Source organism: Lynx rufus, unplaced genomic scaffold (genome assembly GCF_022079265.1).
Source record: "Lynx rufus isolate CCGP_SWC_20201006 ecotype Redwood Valley unplaced genomic scaffold, mLynRuf1.p SCAF_7, whole genome shotgun sequence".
NCBI classification, from domain to species: domain Eukaryota; kingdom Metazoa; phylum Chordata; class Mammalia; order Carnivora; family Felidae; genus Lynx; species Lynx rufus.
The window spans coordinates 46,794,820-46,815,367 of record NW_025814889.1 but is presented as its reverse complement, the minus strand read 5'-3'; the positions used below and the strand labels follow the sequence as shown (position 1 = coordinate 46,815,367).

At 41.2% G+C, this 20,548-nt stretch overlaps 1 protein-coding gene and 1 long non-coding RNA gene across 12 annotated transcripts in view; both read right to left on the bottom strand.

The window, feature by feature from the left end:
• The window catches only part of APOLD1 (apolipoprotein L domain containing 1), a 59,785-nt gene that overhangs the window by 8,297 nt on the left and 30,940 nt on the right, over positions 1 to 20,548 (bottom strand). For 8 of the 11 annotated variants that reach the window (XM_047064876.1, XM_047064878.1, XM_047064883.1 and 5 more), the window contains one exon: positions 16,015 to 16,223. The exons of 2 other annotated variants lie outside the window; for them this stretch is intronic. Coding sequence is in view for 1 of the 9 variants with exons in the window: in XM_047064887.1 (XP_046920843.1) it covers positions 20,051 to 20,521 (471 nt within the window). In the remaining 8 variants the exon portion in view is untranslated. Of the gene's footprint in view, positions 1 to 16,014; positions 16,224 to 19,982; positions 20,522 to 20,548 lie in introns of those variants that run through there. One more of the 11 variants, XM_047064887.1, reaches the window with a different exon arrangement.
• Positions 17,353 to 19,892, bottom strand: LOC124501000 (uncharacterized). The gene is made up of 2 exons (XR_006959684.1): positions 19,720 to 19,892; positions 17,353 to 17,963 (listed from the first exon to the last, which is right to left on the bottom strand). It is a non-coding gene; the product is annotated as an uncharacterized LOC124501000 (long non-coding RNA).

The window sequence follows — 20,548 nt, the reverse complement described above, 5'->3', positions numbered from 1 at the left end:
CAGAATCCGAAGCAGGCTCCAGGCTCTGAGCTGTCAGCACAGAGCCCGATGCGGGGCTCGAACCCACGAACCATGAGATCATGACCTGAGCCGAAGTCGGACGCTTAACCGACTGAGCCACCCAGGCACCCCTCGTGATGGCTTTCAAATGCCATGTCGGGGAGAGGGAGGCATTGAAGGCTTTAATCTGTGGCTTTACAGTTGTATGAAGGATGGTTTTCAGAGGTACACAGCTAAAAGGCCAGAGATGAGTTACAAGGCTGTTAAAGTAAATGAATGTGAGGCGCCTGGGTGGCTCAGTTGGTTAAGCATCATCTGACTTCAGCTCAAGTCACGATCCCATGGTTCACAGGTCTAGCACCACGTGGGGCTCTGTGCTGACAACTCAGGGTCTGGAGCCTGCTTCAGATTCTGTCTCCCACTCTGTCTGCCCCTCCCCCACTTGCGCTCTGCCTCTCTCTGTCTCTCAAAAATAAAATAAAAACACTTTAAATGTTTTTAAATACATGAATGAGATTATCATGGATGTATACAGTGTTGGTAAAATGGAATGGAGCAGATAAAAGAAAATATATATTTTGGAAACAAAATTGACAAGTCATACTTAAAGCCTCTCAGACCATCATATCCACTTCCATTCTATTGGTCAATCAAGTCAGGTGGCCAAGCCAACATCAATGGGCTAGAGAAGTATACTCCTGCCATCGGGGAAGGCAAGAAGAAGAAATGCAAACCATCAGGTCATCTCCCAGAGTGCTTTTCTTATGGAGGAGATATGTATTCCAGGATGAACGGCGATACTACCAACCATCTCATGTCTCATAAATTCTCTTCCTCCTTAGTTATTTCTTTGGAATTATAGTCTCTATGTGGATATAGAAAAAAATCTCACTCTGGCTAATATAATCAAACTATTGGTATGTGTCTGCAGGAATATGCTTGAGAGTGAACCAAGGAGGTCTGGCAAACCAAAGCTGGAAGGATGTTAGCTGTTTTATAGTTGGAATAGGCTGTTTGGATGCCCTGGACCAACCCCTGTTCTTTCTTGTAGTAGCATCAGTTTAATATCAAAATTCTAGGAGTCAACCCGGAGTAGCTGAGCTCAGGTCAAGTGCCCATCCCCTGGCTGTACTGGGTAGAGAGAAGGGGAGTGAATAATTTCAGCTTCCAAATGCAACATGGTAACAGAACTTTACCCTCCCACTAACACTACATCTAGTCAGGGAGAAGAAATTTCACAGTAGGAAATTATGGTGGGGTGCTGCGGAGAGGGAAACCGATGCCTAAGGAAAAAAAGAAAAAAGAAAAAGAAAGCATCCACCATAAACATTTTCATCTATCTTGACCCACCTGGAGTTCATTTTAGTGTATGATGGGAGTTAAGCTAAGCAGAAAGTGAGAAAGCATTTATGCTTTTCTATAAATGTGTTATTTCTGATTTGTCTTGTGTTGATTTGTTACTGTTGTCTGCATCTGTTTCTAGAAACTCTATTCTGTTCCACTGATCAATTTCTCTGTTTTTGATTCAATATAATATAATTTTGAAAATCACTGCTTCATAATAGGATTTTTATTTTTTATTTTTAATGTTTATTTCTTTATCTATCTGAGAGTGAGAGCGTGCATGTGTCATGAGTGAGAGGCTGAGAGAGGAGAGAGAGAATCCCAAGTAGGCTCTTACCCATTAGCACAGCGCCCAATGCGGGGCTTGATCCCAAAAACCACGCGATCATGACCTGAGCTGAAATCAAGAGTCGCACACTTAACTGGCTGAGTCACCCAGGTGCCCCAGGATTTTTATTTTTAAAGTGAGAATCTCTCATCATTGTCGTTTTCTGGAAAAAAGATATAATCTTACTTATTTTTCTGGCAAAATCTGACTGGGAGCTCTTCAACTGCCCCAATCTCCCTAAGGTGATCAATTGAAGACACTTTAATTTTGTTCCACTTCCCCCTCCACAGGTGTGCACGACACACCTGGGATCACGTGAGTGAAACATACATTACCTCATTAACATAGAAGCATTTACCCCATGGGCTCTATTACGGCAGTATCTTCTTTACCACATGCCTTTTCCTCTGGTGCCAGAAAGACTGCAGCTGAGTCCACACCCTGCCAGTAGCCATAAAGATTCTCTTATCTCCCAGGACAGGACACCAGGAAACTATTACCTTTGTCTCTCTTTTTCCCAAGCTTAGTCATTATCTCTCAAGTTCTCAGATGTATACAATAATCATTGCAACCTAGATTAGAGCACCTGCTGGCTTTGTATGTACAGAGGCATAATAAATCTTAAGCTCTCTCTCAACTTTTAGACGCCTTGAATAGTTTCATTTTTAGCATGTCTCTTACAGGCATGGATATTAGTTTTCTGTTTTGACTTTGCTCAAAGCCTGTTTTTTAATGAAGAATTTAGTCATTTCGCAGTAAACATTATAGTGAAGCAGGGATGTATCTTCCAATACGCTGGAAGTTGATTGTTATTGTTCTAGTTATTTGCTTTGTTATTTTATTATTATTTTATTTTAGAGAGAGAGAGAGAGAATGCATGTGAGCAGGGGAGAGGGGCAGAGGAAGAGAGAGAGAGAGAAAGACAGAATTTCAAGCGGGCTCCATGCTCAGTGCAGAGACCAATGGGGGCCTCGATCCCACGACACTGGGATCACGAAGTGAGCTGAAATCAAGAGTCAGACGCTCAACGAACTGAGCCACCAAGGTGCCCCTAGTTATTTGCTTTAATAATAACAATAATAATAATAAACCCTTCAATGGTAGGGTTTCAACTCTCTTTGCTTTTGAGTTAGGTGAGAAAATAACTTTTTAATCCACCCTTCCTAAAATTTAGCACTTTAAAAATTATTTCTGCTGCTACTTTCTATGCTAAAAAAAAAAAAAAAAAAGGTTAAATTACCTTTGAAAAACAGGCAAAGCAGATTCTATAAGGTGGGGCCCGGCATGTAGAGTAACAACACTGGCCTTGAGTCCTGAGCCTTTGATTCCCATATGACTTTGAGCAAATAACTTAACCTCTTTGATCCTCAATTGCCTTTAGAGGGTTTTCTTAAATGAATTATAAAATACATGTGGAATCCTTTTGAGACCTACAAAATGTGTTATAAATATATTATTAGTACCTATTTTCAAAACAGTGTGATTTCTGATTATCTGTAACCTTTTATCAAGGTTTATTTATTTTTGGGACAGAGAGAGACAGAGCATGAACGGCGGAGGGGCAGAGAGAGAGGGAAACACAGAATCAGAAACAGGCTCCAGGCTCTGAGCCATCAGCCCAAGCCCGACGTGGGGCTCGAACTCACGGAGCGCGAGATCGTGACCTGGCTGAAGTCGGACGCTTAACCGACTGCGCCACCCAGGCACCCCTATCTGTAACCTTTTAAATAGTTGAGGGGCGCCTGGGTGGCTCAGTCGGTTGAGCGGCTGACTTCGGCTCAGGTCATGATCTCGAGGTCCGTGAGTTCGAGCCCCGCGTTGGGCTCTGTGCTGACAGCTCGGAGCCTGGAGCCTGTTTCAGATTCTGTGTCTCCCTCTCTCTGACCTTCCCCCGTTCATGCTCTGTCTCTCTCTGTCTCAAAAATAAATAAACGTTAAAAAATTTTTTTAATAGTTAAAAAAAATGTATATTTTATTATTCTCATAGTACAGCATTTGATTTACCAATTTATTTCATTTTATATCAGTGTTTTACCATTGCCTTTCTATGGCTCCCTCAGAATATCTTTTTTTACTTTTCAGCTATGGCCTAATCCAAAAGTGATTTTTAACTCATCAATTTATAATGTTCTCTGCCTTATTTGCAACCGTAGTAGGTAGCCTAGGAACATATCCCCTATCCTTGATCTAACAATATCTCTTTATCTCCTTGCAGAGGATTCCAGGATCTGTGTTCGCACTACATTGTATGATCCTGCGCCACTGACCATAGCCAACTGGACCAGAGGTGGCCATCTGAACCCAACTTAGCCAATCAGATTCTTTCTCCTGGGAGGTTGGAATATGGACCCAAAGAGAGTTGAGTTAGTCTTCTCTCAGTGGCTGCAACTGAAATATGGAAGTCCAGATCTGTGAGGCAGCTACGTTTTGCCTGTTATGTACACCAAAGAGCAGAAAAGGTGTGTTTGTGGGGAACAATATAGAGACAGGGACCTGGAGGTAAACAGAAAGAATCACTGTTTCTTTCTCTCCATCCCTATGTTCCATGAGCCATCTGTATATCCTTAGTTTTTTTTTTTTTATGTTTATTTTTTTTTTATTTTTTTTTCAACATTTTTTATTTATTTTTGGGACAGAGAGAGACAGAGCATGAACGGGGGAGGGGCAGAGAGAGAGGGAGATACAGAATCTGAAACAGGCTCCAGGCTCCGAGCCATCAGCCCAGAGCCCGACGCGGGGCTCGAACTCACGGACCGGGAGATCGTGACCTGGCTGAAGTCGGACGCTTAACCGACTGCGCCACCCAGGCGCCCCAATGTTTATTTATTTTTGACAGAGAGAGAGAGAGAGAGAGCCAGGGCACAAGCGGGGGAGAGGCAGAGAGAGAGGGAGACACAGAATCCAAAGCAGGCTCCAGGCTCTGAGCTGTCAGCACAGAGCCCGACGCAGGGCTCGAACTCACAGACCGCGAGATCATGACCTGAGCCGAAGCTGGACGCTCAACTGACTGAGCCACCCAGGTGCCCCCTTAGTTTTTTTTTTTTTAACTCCCCTTTTATTCCTTGAGTGATCTTGATTTGATTTCTCATCTTTGCAAACAGAGAACCCTAACCAACACCAAAGCATACAAGATCTATTCTTTGAATTTCACATTAAAATAATTAACGTGGATTTGGGGAGGTGTTTCTCTGCAGTGCCCATGAGTGAATCAACTATTTAATAATCATGCAGGGGTTTCTCCTACTTTGTCTTCACTTCAGGGATAACAATGCTTTCTTTTCATGGAAAATATAGTTTATCATTATTTCCCTCAACACAAAAGAAATACTTTTTGTAACATGTTTATATAATATAAAAATGTAGAAAGTTAGAAAGGTTTCCCTCTCCATTTATTTGCTTTCACCCTCCAGAAGTAACACTGAGGTTTATAGTTTGCTATGTATTCTTACATAATGCTTATGATTATACAAATATGCATTGTGGCTTTCTTTTACAAAAAATAGCATATTGCTGTATATATTGCTATGCAACTTTTTTTTTCCACTTAAAAAATATAACGTAAACATTGTGTTAGTCATTTCCCTACCCCCATAGATCATTTTTTGGCCTTTCTGTCTGCCCTGCTCTGTGTCCCAGCCGGCTGACCCCTGTGGATCATTTCACCAGGCTCCCTTGCCAGATGCTTCTTCTAGGGTTCAGCCAATGGGAGGCACCAGCAAGATATCCGAGCATAAGAGAAAAAAATCAGTGTTCCTTCCCTGAATTTACCCACTTCAGCTCTGTCTTTTTGCAGTAGATGTATCCCCTCTTTGGCTGAGTTCCACTTGTGGCCCTGCCTCTATGGTTCCAAATTTCACCGGGTTCCTGTTATGTCTTCTCCTTTGTACCTTCAACCCCATGGATCAGCTTCCCACTCTTGCTAATCTGTAGGCATTTCTCCACCTCTTCTTTGCTGGCCTAACACTGCCCAACCTCCATAAGTAAATCCTTCCTTAAAATCCCTTCATTTGACCATCTGGGGTGAGTTCTTTTTCCTGCCAAGACCTTCTTGTATACAGATATTTTACCAAGATGATACATGTAGCTGTCGCTCAGCTTATGGGCAGGCCATGATTTATCTATCCATTCCTTTATTGATGGGCATTTATCATATCTTCAATTGAGTTGTTTATTACAAACAGTGGTACAGTGAATATTCTCATATGTGGTCAAGAGTATGTTCGTGTCTATTCTTGGTGAGTATTTCGGTAGGAGAGATTCCTAAAAGTGGAATTTCTGAAACAAACGCATACATATTTTGAATTTGATAAATATTTTTTCTCCCTCCTGGGCAGAGAGTCAACAATTTTCTCTCCTGTAACATATTTACATACAATGAGCAACAAATAACTATAGCTATGGTAAATAAAAAAGTAAGGCCCTGGTAAAACATGCATGTTTAGACCATTCATCCAAAAGAAATCATGGATATTTTTAAACCTAAAAAGAAAGTAAGTCTTTATAAAGGAGTTTCTGAATCCTGCAGCTATTCAGACAATGTAATCCTTCAATCAGCTTTATTTCAAGGAAAGAGAACAATTTCTGACTGTTCGAACTAATCTGACCAGAAAAAGTTCCAGTGGTCCCTAAGTGTATTAGATTAAGCACATGATTAAGAATATAATCCAAAGAACATTCTGATGGTAAGTTTCAGAGGACATTCGCATTATACGCAACTTCTGTTTGGGGCCCAGACACCAAGATGTCTGCTATCATGTTCTGAAGTTTAAGTTTACCGGGTTTAATTTCTCAAAAGCAGAAATAGATTCAAGGAGGCAAGACAGATGTTTATTGAACACTGTAATAAATTAAAAATAATCTAAATTTCCACCGTGTAGGGAAATGGTTAATTACACTGTGGTACATCCATGCTATGGAACCCTATGCTGCAGTTTTAAAATGTACCTTCTTGGGGCGCCTGGGTGGCTTAGTCGGTTGGGCGGCCGACTTCGGCTCAGGTCATGATCTCGCGATCCGTGAGTTCGAGCCCCGTGTCGGGCTCTGTGCTGACAGCTCAGAGCCTGGTGCCTGTTTTGGATTCTGTGTCTCCCTCTCTCTGACCCTCCCCCATTCATGCTCTGTCTCTCTCTCTATCTCAAAAATAAATAAAAACGTTAAAAAAATTTTTTTAAATGTACCTTCTTGATTATGAGTGAAATGGTGCACTTTTCACATCTGGGTGTTTTCCCCTTTCTGTGTCCTCCTATGTGGATTATATGCTCATATCATTTGCCCATATTTCTACTGGTTTACCTTTTTTCTAATCCCCATGCAGAAGGTTTACAATGATCTGGGTACTAATTCTTGTTTTGTATGTAGGAAATGTTTACTTTCATTCTGTTGCCTGTCTTTGAATTCTGTTCATGGTGGTTTGTAGTCCTAACATCATGTAACCAAATTATCAATCTATCAATATGACTTTTTACCTTTCTGTGTCTTCTAATAATAGACTCTTCTGGGTTTTTAATACCACTTCAGTTAATATGTATAAATGGTAAGAAGTAGAAATTCAATATCTCCTTCCAAAAGGAAGGCAAATTATCCCAACATGTCTCCAAAAGACCCCGTGAATGTCTTCTTGTCTTTCATGCACCCTGGTCCATGTGGTCATGGACCACATGATGTGGTCAATCCCTCTCAACACACTTCAGTAAGGCTGAATGAATGAGGAGTGATATCTAAAATAAACTCTGGGAAACTTTTCCTAGTATAAAATGCAGTAAACGCTGGCAGCAAAAAAGAAAAAAGATGTCCACTATATAACCTTATGACTAAGTCTCCATATTTTTATTAACTCATTTACTTATTCCCACATGGTTTAAATTACCAAAGTCTTGGGGCGCCTGGGTGGCTCAGTCAGTTGAGTGACAGACCCTTGATTTCAGTTCAGATCATGGTCTCACGGTTCATGGGTTCAAGCCCCACATTGGGTTCTGTGATGACAGTGCAGAGCCTGCTTGGGATTCTCTCTCCCTCTCTCTCTGCCCTTCCCTGGCTCTCTTGCTCCCTCTCTCTCTCTCTCTATAGAAAATAAAAAATACAGTTACCAAAGCCTGACATGCTTTGTAGCAGCTGATCATACTAGATAGCAAGAAAGCTATCAAACACAACTAGAGTTATGTCAAAGGGAACTAGGAGGCAATGTTGGTCAAAATGAGACGATTTGGGCTTCACTAATAATTTGCAATGGATTGAAACTCATCAAATATATTTAAAACCATGAGTATATAATGGCTTAAAAAACCCAACAACATGGGGTGCCTGGGAGGCTCAGGGTTAAGCATCCCACTCTTGATTTCAGCTCAGGTCATGATTTCACTGTTTGTGAGATCGAGCCCCGAGAACCGCTCTGCACTGAGAAGGTAGAACCTGCTTGGGATTCTCTCTCTCCCTTTCTCTCTCTCTCTCTGCCCCTCCCCTGCTTGTGTGTTCTCTCTCTCTCTCTCTCTCTCTCTCTCTCTCACTCAATAAATAAATAAATAAATAAATAAATAAATAAATAATTTTTTTTTAAACCCCAAAACAAAAAACCCCCAACCAACTGGTCGTATTTGAAAGATGGAAGAAAATTAATTCAATATCTTGAAAAGTGATAAATTAAGGAACAGAACAAACATTTAACCTGCCTTTCCTATATGTACTAGGTATAAGGAAGTGCTGTGAAAGTCAGGAGATGGTTGCATGACTCTGTGAATATACTAAAAACCATTTAATCATACCCTTTAAATAGGTGACTTATATGGTATGTGAATTATATCTCAATAAAGTAATTCAAAAAATCAAAAGTGGTTACTTTTGGGGCAAGGGAGGAGGTTGAGATGGGGACAGGACACATAAAGGAGTTTCTGGGGTGGCTGACAAGGTTCTGTTTCTTCTTCTCCTTTTTTTTTTTTTTAGTTTATTTATTAATTTTGAGAGACACGAGACAGGATGAGCAGGGGAGGGGCAGAGAGAGAGGAAGAGAAAGAGAATCCCAAGCAGGCTTGGCATTGTCAGCACAGAGCCAGCCACGGGGCTCAAACCCACGAAACCGTGAGATCAGGACCTGAGCTGAAACTGAGAGTTGGATGCTTAACCAACTGAGCCACCCAGGGGCCCCTACAGTTTTTAAAAAATTAAAAATTAAAAAAAAAAAAGGAATAGAAAGCAGCTGTAGAGGAAGGAGGGGAAGCTTGCTATACTACTTAACAAACTAATTGGAGGAAAATGTAAAATTCTTGAAGAGATTAGCCATATTAAGAAATTAAGACAGTGCGGAGCTATCCTTACAAGATGCCAGCCTTTGTAAAGAGTCATGGGGAGCAGCAAATCTGGAGGCTACTGATGGAAAGCCACACGGGTCCAGTTCTGCATTCTGTGGTGGTGAAGCAGGTTTGATGGAAAAAGAACCAAAAAAGAGAAATCTGGAAAACGGATTGCTGGCATTGCAAGGAGGATAAAAACACCAGAACATAAATCAAACTCCCTGCAATCACTCAGGCTTTTCCATCTGGCACTAAATATTCTCCAATACATTTCTTCGCCACCGGGTCAGCTTCCTCTGAGAGCAGATCTTTTCATGCCTTTCCATTCAGACTCTCCTTTGCTCTCAGACTTTGCTCTTCTGCCTTGTAGTAGGATTCTCCAGAGAAACAGAGCCAGTACTATATATACAGAGGGAGAAAGATTTATTTTAAAGAATTGGCTCACACTATTGTGGGGCAGACAAGCCTGAATTTTGTGGAGCAGACCGGCAGGCTAAAAATTCAGGGGAAAGTTGATGTTGCAATTTTGAATGTGAAATCTGCAGGCTGGAAAGTCAAGTGGGAGTAGACAGTGCAATCTGGAGGCAGATTTGCCTCTTGGGAAAACCTGTCTTTGCTTTGAAGGCCTTCAACTGATTGGACGAGGCTCACCCACATTATGGAAAGTAATCTGCTTAACTCAGAGTCTATTGATTTAAATGCAAAGCACATCTTTAAAAATGACCTTCATAGCAATATCTAGACTGGTGTTTGACTAAACAACTGGGCACCAAAGCCTAGCCAAATTGACCAATAAAATTACCACAGGGGCGCCTGGGTGGCTCAGTTAAGCATCCCACTCTCGATTTCGGCTCAGGTCATGATCTCTCAGTTTGCAGGATCAAGCCCTGTGGCAGGCTCTGTGCTGACAGCATGGAGCCTACGTAAGATTCTCTCTCTCCCTCTCTCTCTCTTTGCCTCTCCCCTGCTCGCACACCCTCTGTCTCAAAATAAACAAATAAACATAAAAAAAAAATTTAACTATCCCATGCCTCGTTCTCTAATTCACAATCCTGGGTTCCAGTGTGTTCAGAGGCATCACTGCTTCCTCCTGCTTCTCCAGAAAGCACGTATAGACCACCCCAAAATCCTTTCCACAGAAGGATTTTCCCTCTACTGCCACATCCTTCAGAAGCAATGAAAAATACCTATTCACCAAAATGTTTGCCTCCTTTTGTTCTCTCGTGTACCATTTCAGTCCGCCATCCCTCTATCCTGAAGTGGTGAGTTCTCTTCAGAGTTGCTCCCACTTTCAGTCAAACCTACTACTGAACTAGAGACTCTTTTTTAAGAAATCTCTTTTCAAAATTAATTGCGAATTGTTGCTTATTTGTAGTTTAGGAAATTGCTATTACTGAAGCGGTTATATATTTTTTTATTTTTTTAATGTTTATTTTTGAGAGAGAGAGAGAGAGAGAGAGAGACAGAGCGCGAGTGGGGTCGGAACAGAGAGAGAGGGAGACACAGAATCCGAAGCAGGTTCCAGGCTGAGCTGTCAGCACAGAGCCCGACGCGGGGCTGGAACCCATTAACCATAAGATCATGACCTGAGCTGAAGTTGGATGCCTAACCGACTGAGCCACCCAGGTGCCCCAAGTGGTTGTACTTTTACTCAAATGAAAGATTTACAGAATTATGATAGGTTTTTGGGTAAAGTTGACTTAAACGTCTTTTTTTTTAAGTTTTGGTTTACTGCTGTTTTCCCAGTTCCCAGTACAGTGCATGGTACGTGATAGGAGCTCAGTAACCATTTGTCAAATGAATCTATTAATGTAGTAGATTAGTTAACAATTTTAATTTAGATTATTCTTACATTCTAAGATAAACTTTAATTACTCATGATGCATTATTCTTTCAAAATACACCTAAATTAGATTTGCATATTGAGTGACTGACTGACTCTAAGGGATTGGGCCTGTTTCTTCTCTTGTGTTGTCCTTTGTCCTCACTGGTATCAGAGTTATGTCAGGATTATAAAATGAATCACATAGCTTCCCATCTGATTCTGTGCTCTAGAAAGGCTGGGATAGGATGGGAATTATGTCCTTTAACTGCTTGGAAGAATTCACTGTAGAACACAGACCACGTTTGGACCATGTACCTTTTCGGTAGGTATTTTTTTGACAACGATTTCAATTTCTTTTGTGGTTATTGGTATATTCGGGTTTTTTCTTTATTGTGGATCCAATATTTGACATTTAGGTTATCTTCAATAATTGTCCATTTCATCAAATATATTGGCATAAATTACACATGGTATTCTGTAATAACTCTTAAAATCTCCTCTATATATCTGTAGTATGTCTCTTTCTATCCCAATGTTAAGGTTATCTTTTTTAATGAAACTTTATAAAAGTTTATCTAATTGCTTTTTCCCCCCCAAAAAATCTATCTTTATTTTCTATTTTCATTAATTTTAGAGTTGCCTGATTTATCAAATAAAAATGTAAGATGGGGCGCCTGCTCAGTCCATGGAGCTTGAGACTCTTGATCTCAGCATTGTACGTTTGAGTCCCACACTGGGTGTAGAAATTACTTAAAAATAAAATCTTAGGGGTACCTGGGTGGCTCAGTCAGTTAAGCCTCTGACTCTTGACTTCAGCTCAGGCACTTATTTTCTGTCTTTCTTGTTTTCCAAAAAAGTGCATTTAAAACTACAGATTTCTGGGGCTCCTGGCTGACTCAGTTGGAAAAGTGTGCAACTCAATCTCAGGCTTGTGAGTTCAAGCCCCACATTGTGTTGGGCATACAGATTACTTTAAATACATACATACATACTATGGATTTCCTTGTTTGGTCCCATTCTGTGGATCTTAATATGTAATGTTCTTTTTTGTTCCATTCTAAATAATTTGTATCTTTTTTTTTTAATGTTTATTTATTTTTGAGAGAGAAAGATTCAGAGCACAAGTAGGGTAGGGGCAGAGAGAGAAAGACACAGAATCACACCTGAGCCGAAGTCGGACACCTAACTGACTGAGCCACCCAGGTGCCCCAATAATTTGTATTTTCTATTTTGACTTTCTCTTTAATCCAAGAGTTATTTACATGTCTCTTTTTATTCTTAATTTTTAAGTGTATAGATTTGGGAATGGTTCTTTTTATCCTCAATTTCTAATTTTATTACATTGTAATCACTGCATGTGAGTTGAAATTTGTTAAGCTTTTCTTTATGGTCAAGTATCTGCTTCCCAAACTTTTTTGGTGTTGTGGTACATGTAAAAAATGATATTTGTGCATCTCATTAGGGTAAAAGGAATTTGGAGCCCCAAACTAGGATGCTGGTGGGAGTCAGGCTATAATCCCCAAACCTCTGGCCCATGGGACACAGGTCCCACATGGTATACAGGTTGGGAAACTGACCTACTACATGCTCAATTTTTGTCCATGTTTTATGTGTATTTGAAGAAAATGCTATTTCTCTGCCTGTTGGATATATATATATATATATATATATATATATATATATCTCAAATATATATGGGATACATATATTTGCATATGTTTAAGATTTTAATGTCTGGGGACGCCTGGGTGGCTCAGTCAGTTATGCATCTGACTTCGCCTCAGGTCATGATCTCCTGGTTCATGGGTTTGGGCCCGGCATCAGGCTCTGTGCTGACAGCTCAGAGCCTGGAGCCTGCTTCAGATTCTGTGTCTCCCTCTCTCTCTGCCCTTCCCCACTTGTGCTCTGTCTCTGTCTCTGTCTCTCTCTCAAAAATAAACATTAAAAAAACAAAAAGCTTTTAATTGTCTGATTCAAATCTTCTATAGTTACTTCTTTGGCTCTGTTTTTCTCTCAGTGATCACATCCTCCACCTTTCCTTCTAGTGGCAAACACTATCCTTCATTTGGTGCTTATCATCCCATACATTTTGTTAGGTTTTAACCACTACAGACGTATCCGGAATCAATACATAGTATTCTTTTGGTTGTTTTAAACTTTCTATAAATGGTATCTTACTAGGTGTATTTTTTTTTGCCAATTTGCTTTTTTCATTCAACATTACATTTGTGAAAGACATCCCTATTCTGAGGGTGAAGCTCAAGCTTAATCATAATTTACTCAGATTTGCTTGTAGTACAACTTTTTATTAATAGAATCCGAGTTAACTATTCATTTTCCTATTGATGTGTATTTCTTTTTTTTTAATGTTTATTTATTATTTTTGAGAGAGAAAGAGCGCACAAGTGGGGGAGAGGAAGAGAGAGGGAAAGAGGATCCGAAGCAGGTTCCGTGCTGACAGCAGCGAGCCTGACGCAGGGCTCGAACTCATGAACCATGAGACCACGACCTGAGCTGAAGTCAGATGCTTAACTGACTGAGCCACCAAGGTGCCCTTGATGTATATTTATAATGCAGATTTCTAATTTTCTTACTTGTACCGTGTTGCTCTGAACATTCTTATGCAAGTCTTGTTGACTTCCTAGAATGAATCCTCAGAATGAAATCCTAGGCCTTAGGTTATGTGCATTTGTAATTCTTCTAGACATTACCAAATTGTTCTCCAAAGTGGACATACTAGTTTACCTTCCTGCCAATGGTGCAGAAGAGGTCCTATGGCTCTACGTTCCCACCAACAATTGGTATCACATTTATATTCGTTTTTACCAAACTGGCTAAAAAAATGAATCACATTATTATTTTTCTTCGCATTTTTTATGAATCTTAGGAAGGTTGATCATCCTATTTGTCATTTGGTTTTACTTTTCTGTGAATTTGTTTATATTTTTGTCTTTTTCTAATGGGTTATTTGTATTTTATTGATCTGTAGGAGTTCTTTATGTAATCTGCACACCAATCTTTGCGGGTTATATCTGTTACAAATATCACCTTTTGGATTGTAACTTCTCGATTTTTTTTTTTTTTTTTTTTTTTTTTTGGAGAGAGAGAGTGCACACATGAGCAGGGAAAAGGCAGCAGGAGAGGGAGAGAGAGAATCTTAAGCAGGATCCACACCCAGCATGGAGACTGATGCGAGGCTCTATCTCACAACCATGAAATCATGACCTGAGCTGAAATCAAGAGTCCGATGCTTAACCGATTGAGCCACCCAGGCACCCCTGTAACTTCTCAATGTTTATAATGACTTTTAATAAGCAGACATTGTCTACATGTTAATGTTGTTGAAATTACCAATTTTTTCCTTTATGGCTTGGGTTTTCAGCTTCGTTTTATCCTAAAGAGCAAGACCATAAAAACATTCTCCCGTTTTCTCTTCTAAAAGTTACTTTTCGGGGCGCCTGGGTGGCTTAGTCGGTTAAGCGTCGGACTTTGGCTCAGGTCATGATCTCACGGTTCGTGGGTTCGAGCCCCGTGTGGGGCTCTGTACTGACAGCTCAGAGCCTGGAATCTGCTTTGGATTCTGTGTCTCCCTCTCTCTCTGCCCCTCCCCTGTTCATGCTCTGTCTCTGTCTCAAGAATAAATAACGATTAAAAAAATTTTTTTTAATAAAAAAATTAAAAAATATATAAATAAAAGTTACTTTTCAGTTTGAGTCCTTATCTAGAATTCATTTTTGGTATATCTGTGAGCTAGGGATCTAATTATGTATAAGGGGTTATCAAGCATCACTAGTATAGTTCTCCCTTTCCCTATAGATCCAGAGTGTCCATTTTGTATAAATCGTTTTCATAAATAGTTTGGTCTGTTTGAGAGGCCTGAGAAAATTGAAACTTAAAAGCTTAAGTTATGGGAAACTGAAACCTAACCAAGCTTAACCAGCTTGTTCCGCTTCTGTACAATTGCTTGGCGCGCCCATGTATTCCTGATCAATCATTATTGCCTGGCACATCCGTATATTCTTGATCAACCATTGTTACTTGGCACATCCGTGTACTCCTGATCAATCATTGTTGCTTGGCACATCCGTGTATTCCTGATCAATCATTGTGATACCCGTACCCCCCGTTGTGGTCTGACCTAAAGGCAGGAACCAATCGAATACTGTTAAGTGTCCAACTTTAAACACCAACCAATCGCAGCTCTGTAACTGTGGAAAATTCCTGATTTCCCCATGACTTGTTTGTACCTGTCTATAAAAGGGGTGTAAAAACCTCTCTCAGGGCCTCTTGGCGTCACCGGCAAGGGGGGCGCAGAGGTCCAGGTTCGAACCTGCAATAAATGACCCTTGCTGCTTAGCTTTGACTCTGGACTCTGGTGGTTCGTTTTTGGGGGTCTCTTAGACTCTGGGCATTTCATGTTCTGAGCTTCTGTTCTGTTCCTAGTTGTCTACTTGTCCATCCATGCACTAATGTCATTCTGTTTTAATAACAATAGCTCTGTATTAACGGTGCATGTCTGGTAGGAAAAGACCCCCATCCTTTTCTTCTGTTTCATTGGGCCTTGGAAAATCCTAAATTAAAAGTTATTGTCCCTTCTGAAAGAATGGTGGCTGCCAGGAGCTGTGGGGAGAAGGGAATGGGGGATTAGTGTTTACTGAGCATCGAGTTTCAGTGGGGATGATGAAGAGGTCTGGAGCTGGATAGATTAGATGGTCACGCAACAATGTGAATATACTTGTATGCCACTGTGTACAATTAAAAGTGGTCAAAATGCTCTAAAAAGTCAGCGTCTCTTAAAATTATGAAGATACCATTGCACCGATATTTTTTAATATAGTGTTTTTGATGAGAAATCTGATGTCTGTTTGATTCTCCCTCCCTCCCTCCTTTGTAGGCATTCTGTTTATTTTGTCTGGAAGATTTTAAGGCTTTTTTCCTTATCTCTTCTATTCATACATTTCATACTATTTGTAGGTCCTTTCAATCTGAGGAAGCAAGTCTTCTCTGAATGACTTATTTAAATGCTCCACCTCTCTTCCATATTCTATAATCTTTCTCTCTGAAACTCTGATTAGATAAAACTGAAAATTCTAGATCTTTCACGTATCTTGATTATGTAGAGAACTTTCTAGCTCTGTTTTCCAGTTCGTTAATTTGTTTTCCAGCAAATCTGATGGAGCCCTTTTATTATTTCAACAATCAGATTCCATAATCTCTGGTTTATTCATACTTACGTGTATTCAGCGTTCACAAGAACGTGAACACAAGTCATAACTTGTTGCAAAGCCCTAATCTTCTTGCTCTACGGACTCCATTTTCTCAGGTGGAAGTTTGACCGTCTCTCTCTGTCATGGTGGCATTCTTCAAAGTTGGACATTCTTGATTTTTCACTCATCTCTGTAGAGGGCATCTCTTAGATCTACGTCGCATTGCTTTTCTTGGCCTGTTTTGAGGAAGGATAGGATTACCACTGGCTATACCTCGGTGGCTAGTGTTCTGGTACAGATGCTCCTCATTCTTCCCAGACATTGCCAGACACTGAAGGTGGGGCCCTGCCTTATCTTTCTTACTGTCACCTTCCTCCCCATTTTTCTTCACTGGAGATAGACACGACCATTACTATTATCAGGCAGAAGGGGTAGGAGAAGGTGGTGCTAAGGAGGGATCAAACCATCTAGACATTCCTGCTGCGGTCCCTGAATCAGTCAACTTATTTGAACTTTAAACTTTTTCCTGCTGCTAGCATCTACCAGTTTGGGGCAGTGAGCATTCAGGGTGTCCTTCCTATATTTTGCAGCAAAACAAAAACAAAAACAAAAAAACAATATTCAAGTTTTGGCTATCATAGATCTTTTTCACCTGCGCCTGTATCATACAGGCATTTGTCACAATTTCTGGTCCCTGGAAATTTCCCCCTCTTGTTTCCCATGCAGTTGTGATTTTCTTCATCTACCTTTTCCATTTCTTATAGACCTTATAGAAATTTGGAGCTGGAAGAAAAGGTTGTGCCACTTCTGTTCCATCTATTATCTTCAAGTTCACCCTTTTATCATGCTTGAGTTATACATAAAGAGAGAAATAAGACAAAGAAGTGATCCATGGGAACCAAAATATCACCTTTTCTGATAAAAGTCACTGAAGGGGCACCTGGGTGGCTGAGTCGGTTAAGTGTCTGACTTTGGCTCAGGTCATGATCTCGCGGTTCATGAGTTCAAGCCCCGTATCGGGCTCTGTGCTGACAGCTCAGAGCCTGGAGCCTGCTTTGGATCCTGTGTCCCCCTCTCCCTCTGCTCCTCCCCTGCTCACCTGCTCTCTCTCTCTCTCTCTCTCTCTCTCTCTCTCTTTCAAAAATAAATAAACATTAAAAAGAGAGCCACTAGAGAATGTAGCTTAGCATGGAAGGCAAATGAGCTTACTAATACTGAACCACACAGTATTATACCGACTGAACCAGCCAAACCCAGCAGCCCCAAGAAGGGCAGATCCCATCACCTAGGTGGCCCTGCCCTGCAAGTAGCCGAGTGGGTGCTTTCTTGGGCTGCCTGGCTCCCAAAGAGGAAGAAGAATGAAACCAAGCCATTCATGCTCAATTTATTATTCTGGAATTTACCAATCAGATTACATCACCCTCTCCAAGAACACAAGGAGATCTACTAAGTCAGGTTCCTTCACAGATGGAAGTTGTATTCATTCCCTGTTGGGACTGTAACAAATTACCACATTGTTACTTAAAACAATGCATCTTTATTCTCTAGTAGTTCTGGAGGTCCAAGGTCCAAAATCCATTTCACTTTTCAGAGGTAAAGTCCAGGTGCTGGAAGGGCTGGTTCCTTCTGGAGGCTCTGAGGAAGAGGAAGAATCCCACTTCCCCCCCCCCCTTTTTTTTGTCATTTTCAACATTTAGTGGCTGCCTGTGCTTGTTGGCTGTGTCTCCTTCCTCCGTCGCCAAAGCTTGTCATTCCCATCTCTGGCTTTGTCATCACATCACCTTCCTCTCTGACTCTTCTGTGTCCCCCTTTAAGGACCCTTGTGGTCACATCAGGCCAACCAGATAATCCAGGATAACCTCCCCACGTCAGGATCTTAACTTAATCACATCTGCAAAGTCGTTGGTACCACATAAAAGAATATGTTCGCAGGTTCCGGGAATTAGGACATGGATATGCTTGGAGAATAACTCAATCTATGGCAGAAGGTAATATCAAAAGTCAGTTAAGAATTATCCCCCCACTAATATTCCCTTGATTTTTGTTCTCTTAAACCGCTGGTTTTAGCCATTAAGCCTATGTCAGCAGAGGTGTGTGTGACATCCTCACAAGAGGACCTCAGGAGCCTATCAGAACAGTCCTGCCCCATCTTCATGAGACTACTCCTCCCTCTTATATTACCCAACTTTGTCCCCTCCCAGGAACACTGGTGGGCAAGACAGATTTCACTCACAAAAGTTTCCAAAATAGTTCCCTATATGCATTAATTAAATAGTTCAATGCCATTTTGTACCCAAATCTGAAATTTTCATTTTTCTATTATCCGTTTTTATCATGCCTATCCATGTTTTCCACATAGCATACCAGAGGATCAGGATTGAGATTTAAAAAACATTTTTTTCCAATGTTTATTTATTGTTGAGAGAGACAGAGAGAGCGTGCCTGAGCAGGTGAGGGACAGAGAGAGAGGGAGACACAGAATCTGAAGCAGGCTCCAGGCTCTGAGCTGTCAGCGCAAAGCTCAAAACAGGGCTTGAACCCACAAACCATGAGATCATGACCTGAACTGAAATCGGACGCTTGACAGACTGAGACACCCAGATGCCCCGGGATTGAAATTAAATGACAAAGGGGCGCCTGGGTGACTCGGTTGAGCTTCGACTCTTGGTTTTGGCTCAGGTCATGGTCTCAGGGGTTCATGGAATTGAGCCCCCGTCAGGCTCTACGCTGCCAGCACAGAGACTGCTTGGGATTCTCTCTCTCTTCTGCTCTCTGCCCTTCCCCCACACATGCTTGCTCTCTCTCTCTCTCAATAAATAAATAAACGTTTTTAAAAACTGATAAAACTGGGCTCCTGGGTGGCTCAGTCGGTTAAGCGTCTGACTATGGCTCAGGTCATGATCTCACGGTTCATGGGTTCAAGCCCCACATTGGGCTTGGTGCTGACAGTGCAGAGCCTGCTTGGGATTCTCTCTCCCTCTCTCTGCCCCTCCCTCACTTGTGTGCACTCTCTCTCTCTGTCTGTCTGTCTCTCTCTGTCTCAGAGTGAATAAATAAACTTAAAAACATTAAAATCATTTAAAATAATAATAATAATAATAAAATTAAAATAAAAATGACAAATGCACTATTCCCATTATAATATGCACAACACAACCTCAATAACAAAATGCTAATAATGTTGAGGGGAAAAAAATTTTAACATAAACATCTTCCCTTTATCAAATGTCTAGAGAGAAATTAAGGTCCAAGGCATGAAATAAAAATCATGAGACATTAAGTTTCAAAGAAAAGCAAGATTCAAAACAAAATTATCCTGTTTTTGTGAATTAAAATTCAAAGAAATTAAAGTCCAAAATTCATTTCCCCCAACTTTTTATTCGAGCTGCTCTGTCTCAGATGGAGGGGATTTCGATGTTTGGGTAGAGGCAGGGATCTTTAGCAACTACATTTTAAGCTGGATCTCACTGGAATGGGGGCAGCTCCTAGAGGGCCTCCAAATTAGAAAGCAATAGTTACCCCCAGCAAGTCTGTACTCTGCTTTTTCCAAGAGTCTATAGATTTACAGAACATGCAAAATGATCACAGCACCCTCTCTACACACACCAGAGGCAGAAAACAAGCCGATTTTTCAAGCAAATTATCAAGCAAAATACATTCCCAGAATCAGTAGTGCGGGTCGCCAACAGTATTTTGGGTCGCCAAAAACTGTTGCAGAAATAACAGCCTCACCAGAAGCCAGTTGAGTGAGACCAAGAATCCAGAATTGATGGATTGTGAGTTAAAATCCAGTTAGGAGGGGGGCGCCTAGGCAGTTCAGTCCGTTGAGAGCCGGACTTCAGCTCAGGTCATGATCTTGCGGTTCATGGGTTTGAGCCCCGGGTCAGTCTCTGTGCTAACAGCTTGGAGCCTGGAGCCTGCTTTGGATTCTGTGTCTCCCTCTCTTTCTGTGCCTCCCCTGCTTGCACTCTGTCTCTCTCTCTCTCTCTCTAAAACAAAAAAAATAAAGACTTTTTAAAAATAAATTTAAAAACCTAGATACGAGAAATCGACTAGCTACAGGTTAATTTCCGCACAATGGCACCTTGCATTTTTCACATCCAGGAAGTTCCACCTCTGGCAAGGCATTTGAGGGGCTGCTGCCTCCTTGCCAAGTTAGAATCGTGCAGCACTGGCAACATCTTCGTGGATCAGATCTTATCTGTGGAGCTGTCCTTTCCCACCCAGATATTAGAAACCTCTTAATTCCCGAGTCCCTTTTGAATTTTAGTTGTCTGCACTGCAGTGTTGCACTGAAGGTGAATTCCGTCCAGTGACAGAGCTCCCAAAGTAACCAGTAAGCATTTTTATTCCTGTGCTGCCGTGGCTTTTTCCACCGCCTCTTTCTGTGGCATTCCTCAGGCGGAAGAAAACCATCACCTGGGGAGGATTTCTCCATCCCATTTCCGTAACCAGTTTCTAGCAACCTCGAGGACAAGTAGAGGGAGTGATTCTTGAGCCGCATAAATGCAAACTTAGTCCATCCACTTTTGCCCTTGAAGATAGTTCAAAACAACATAAA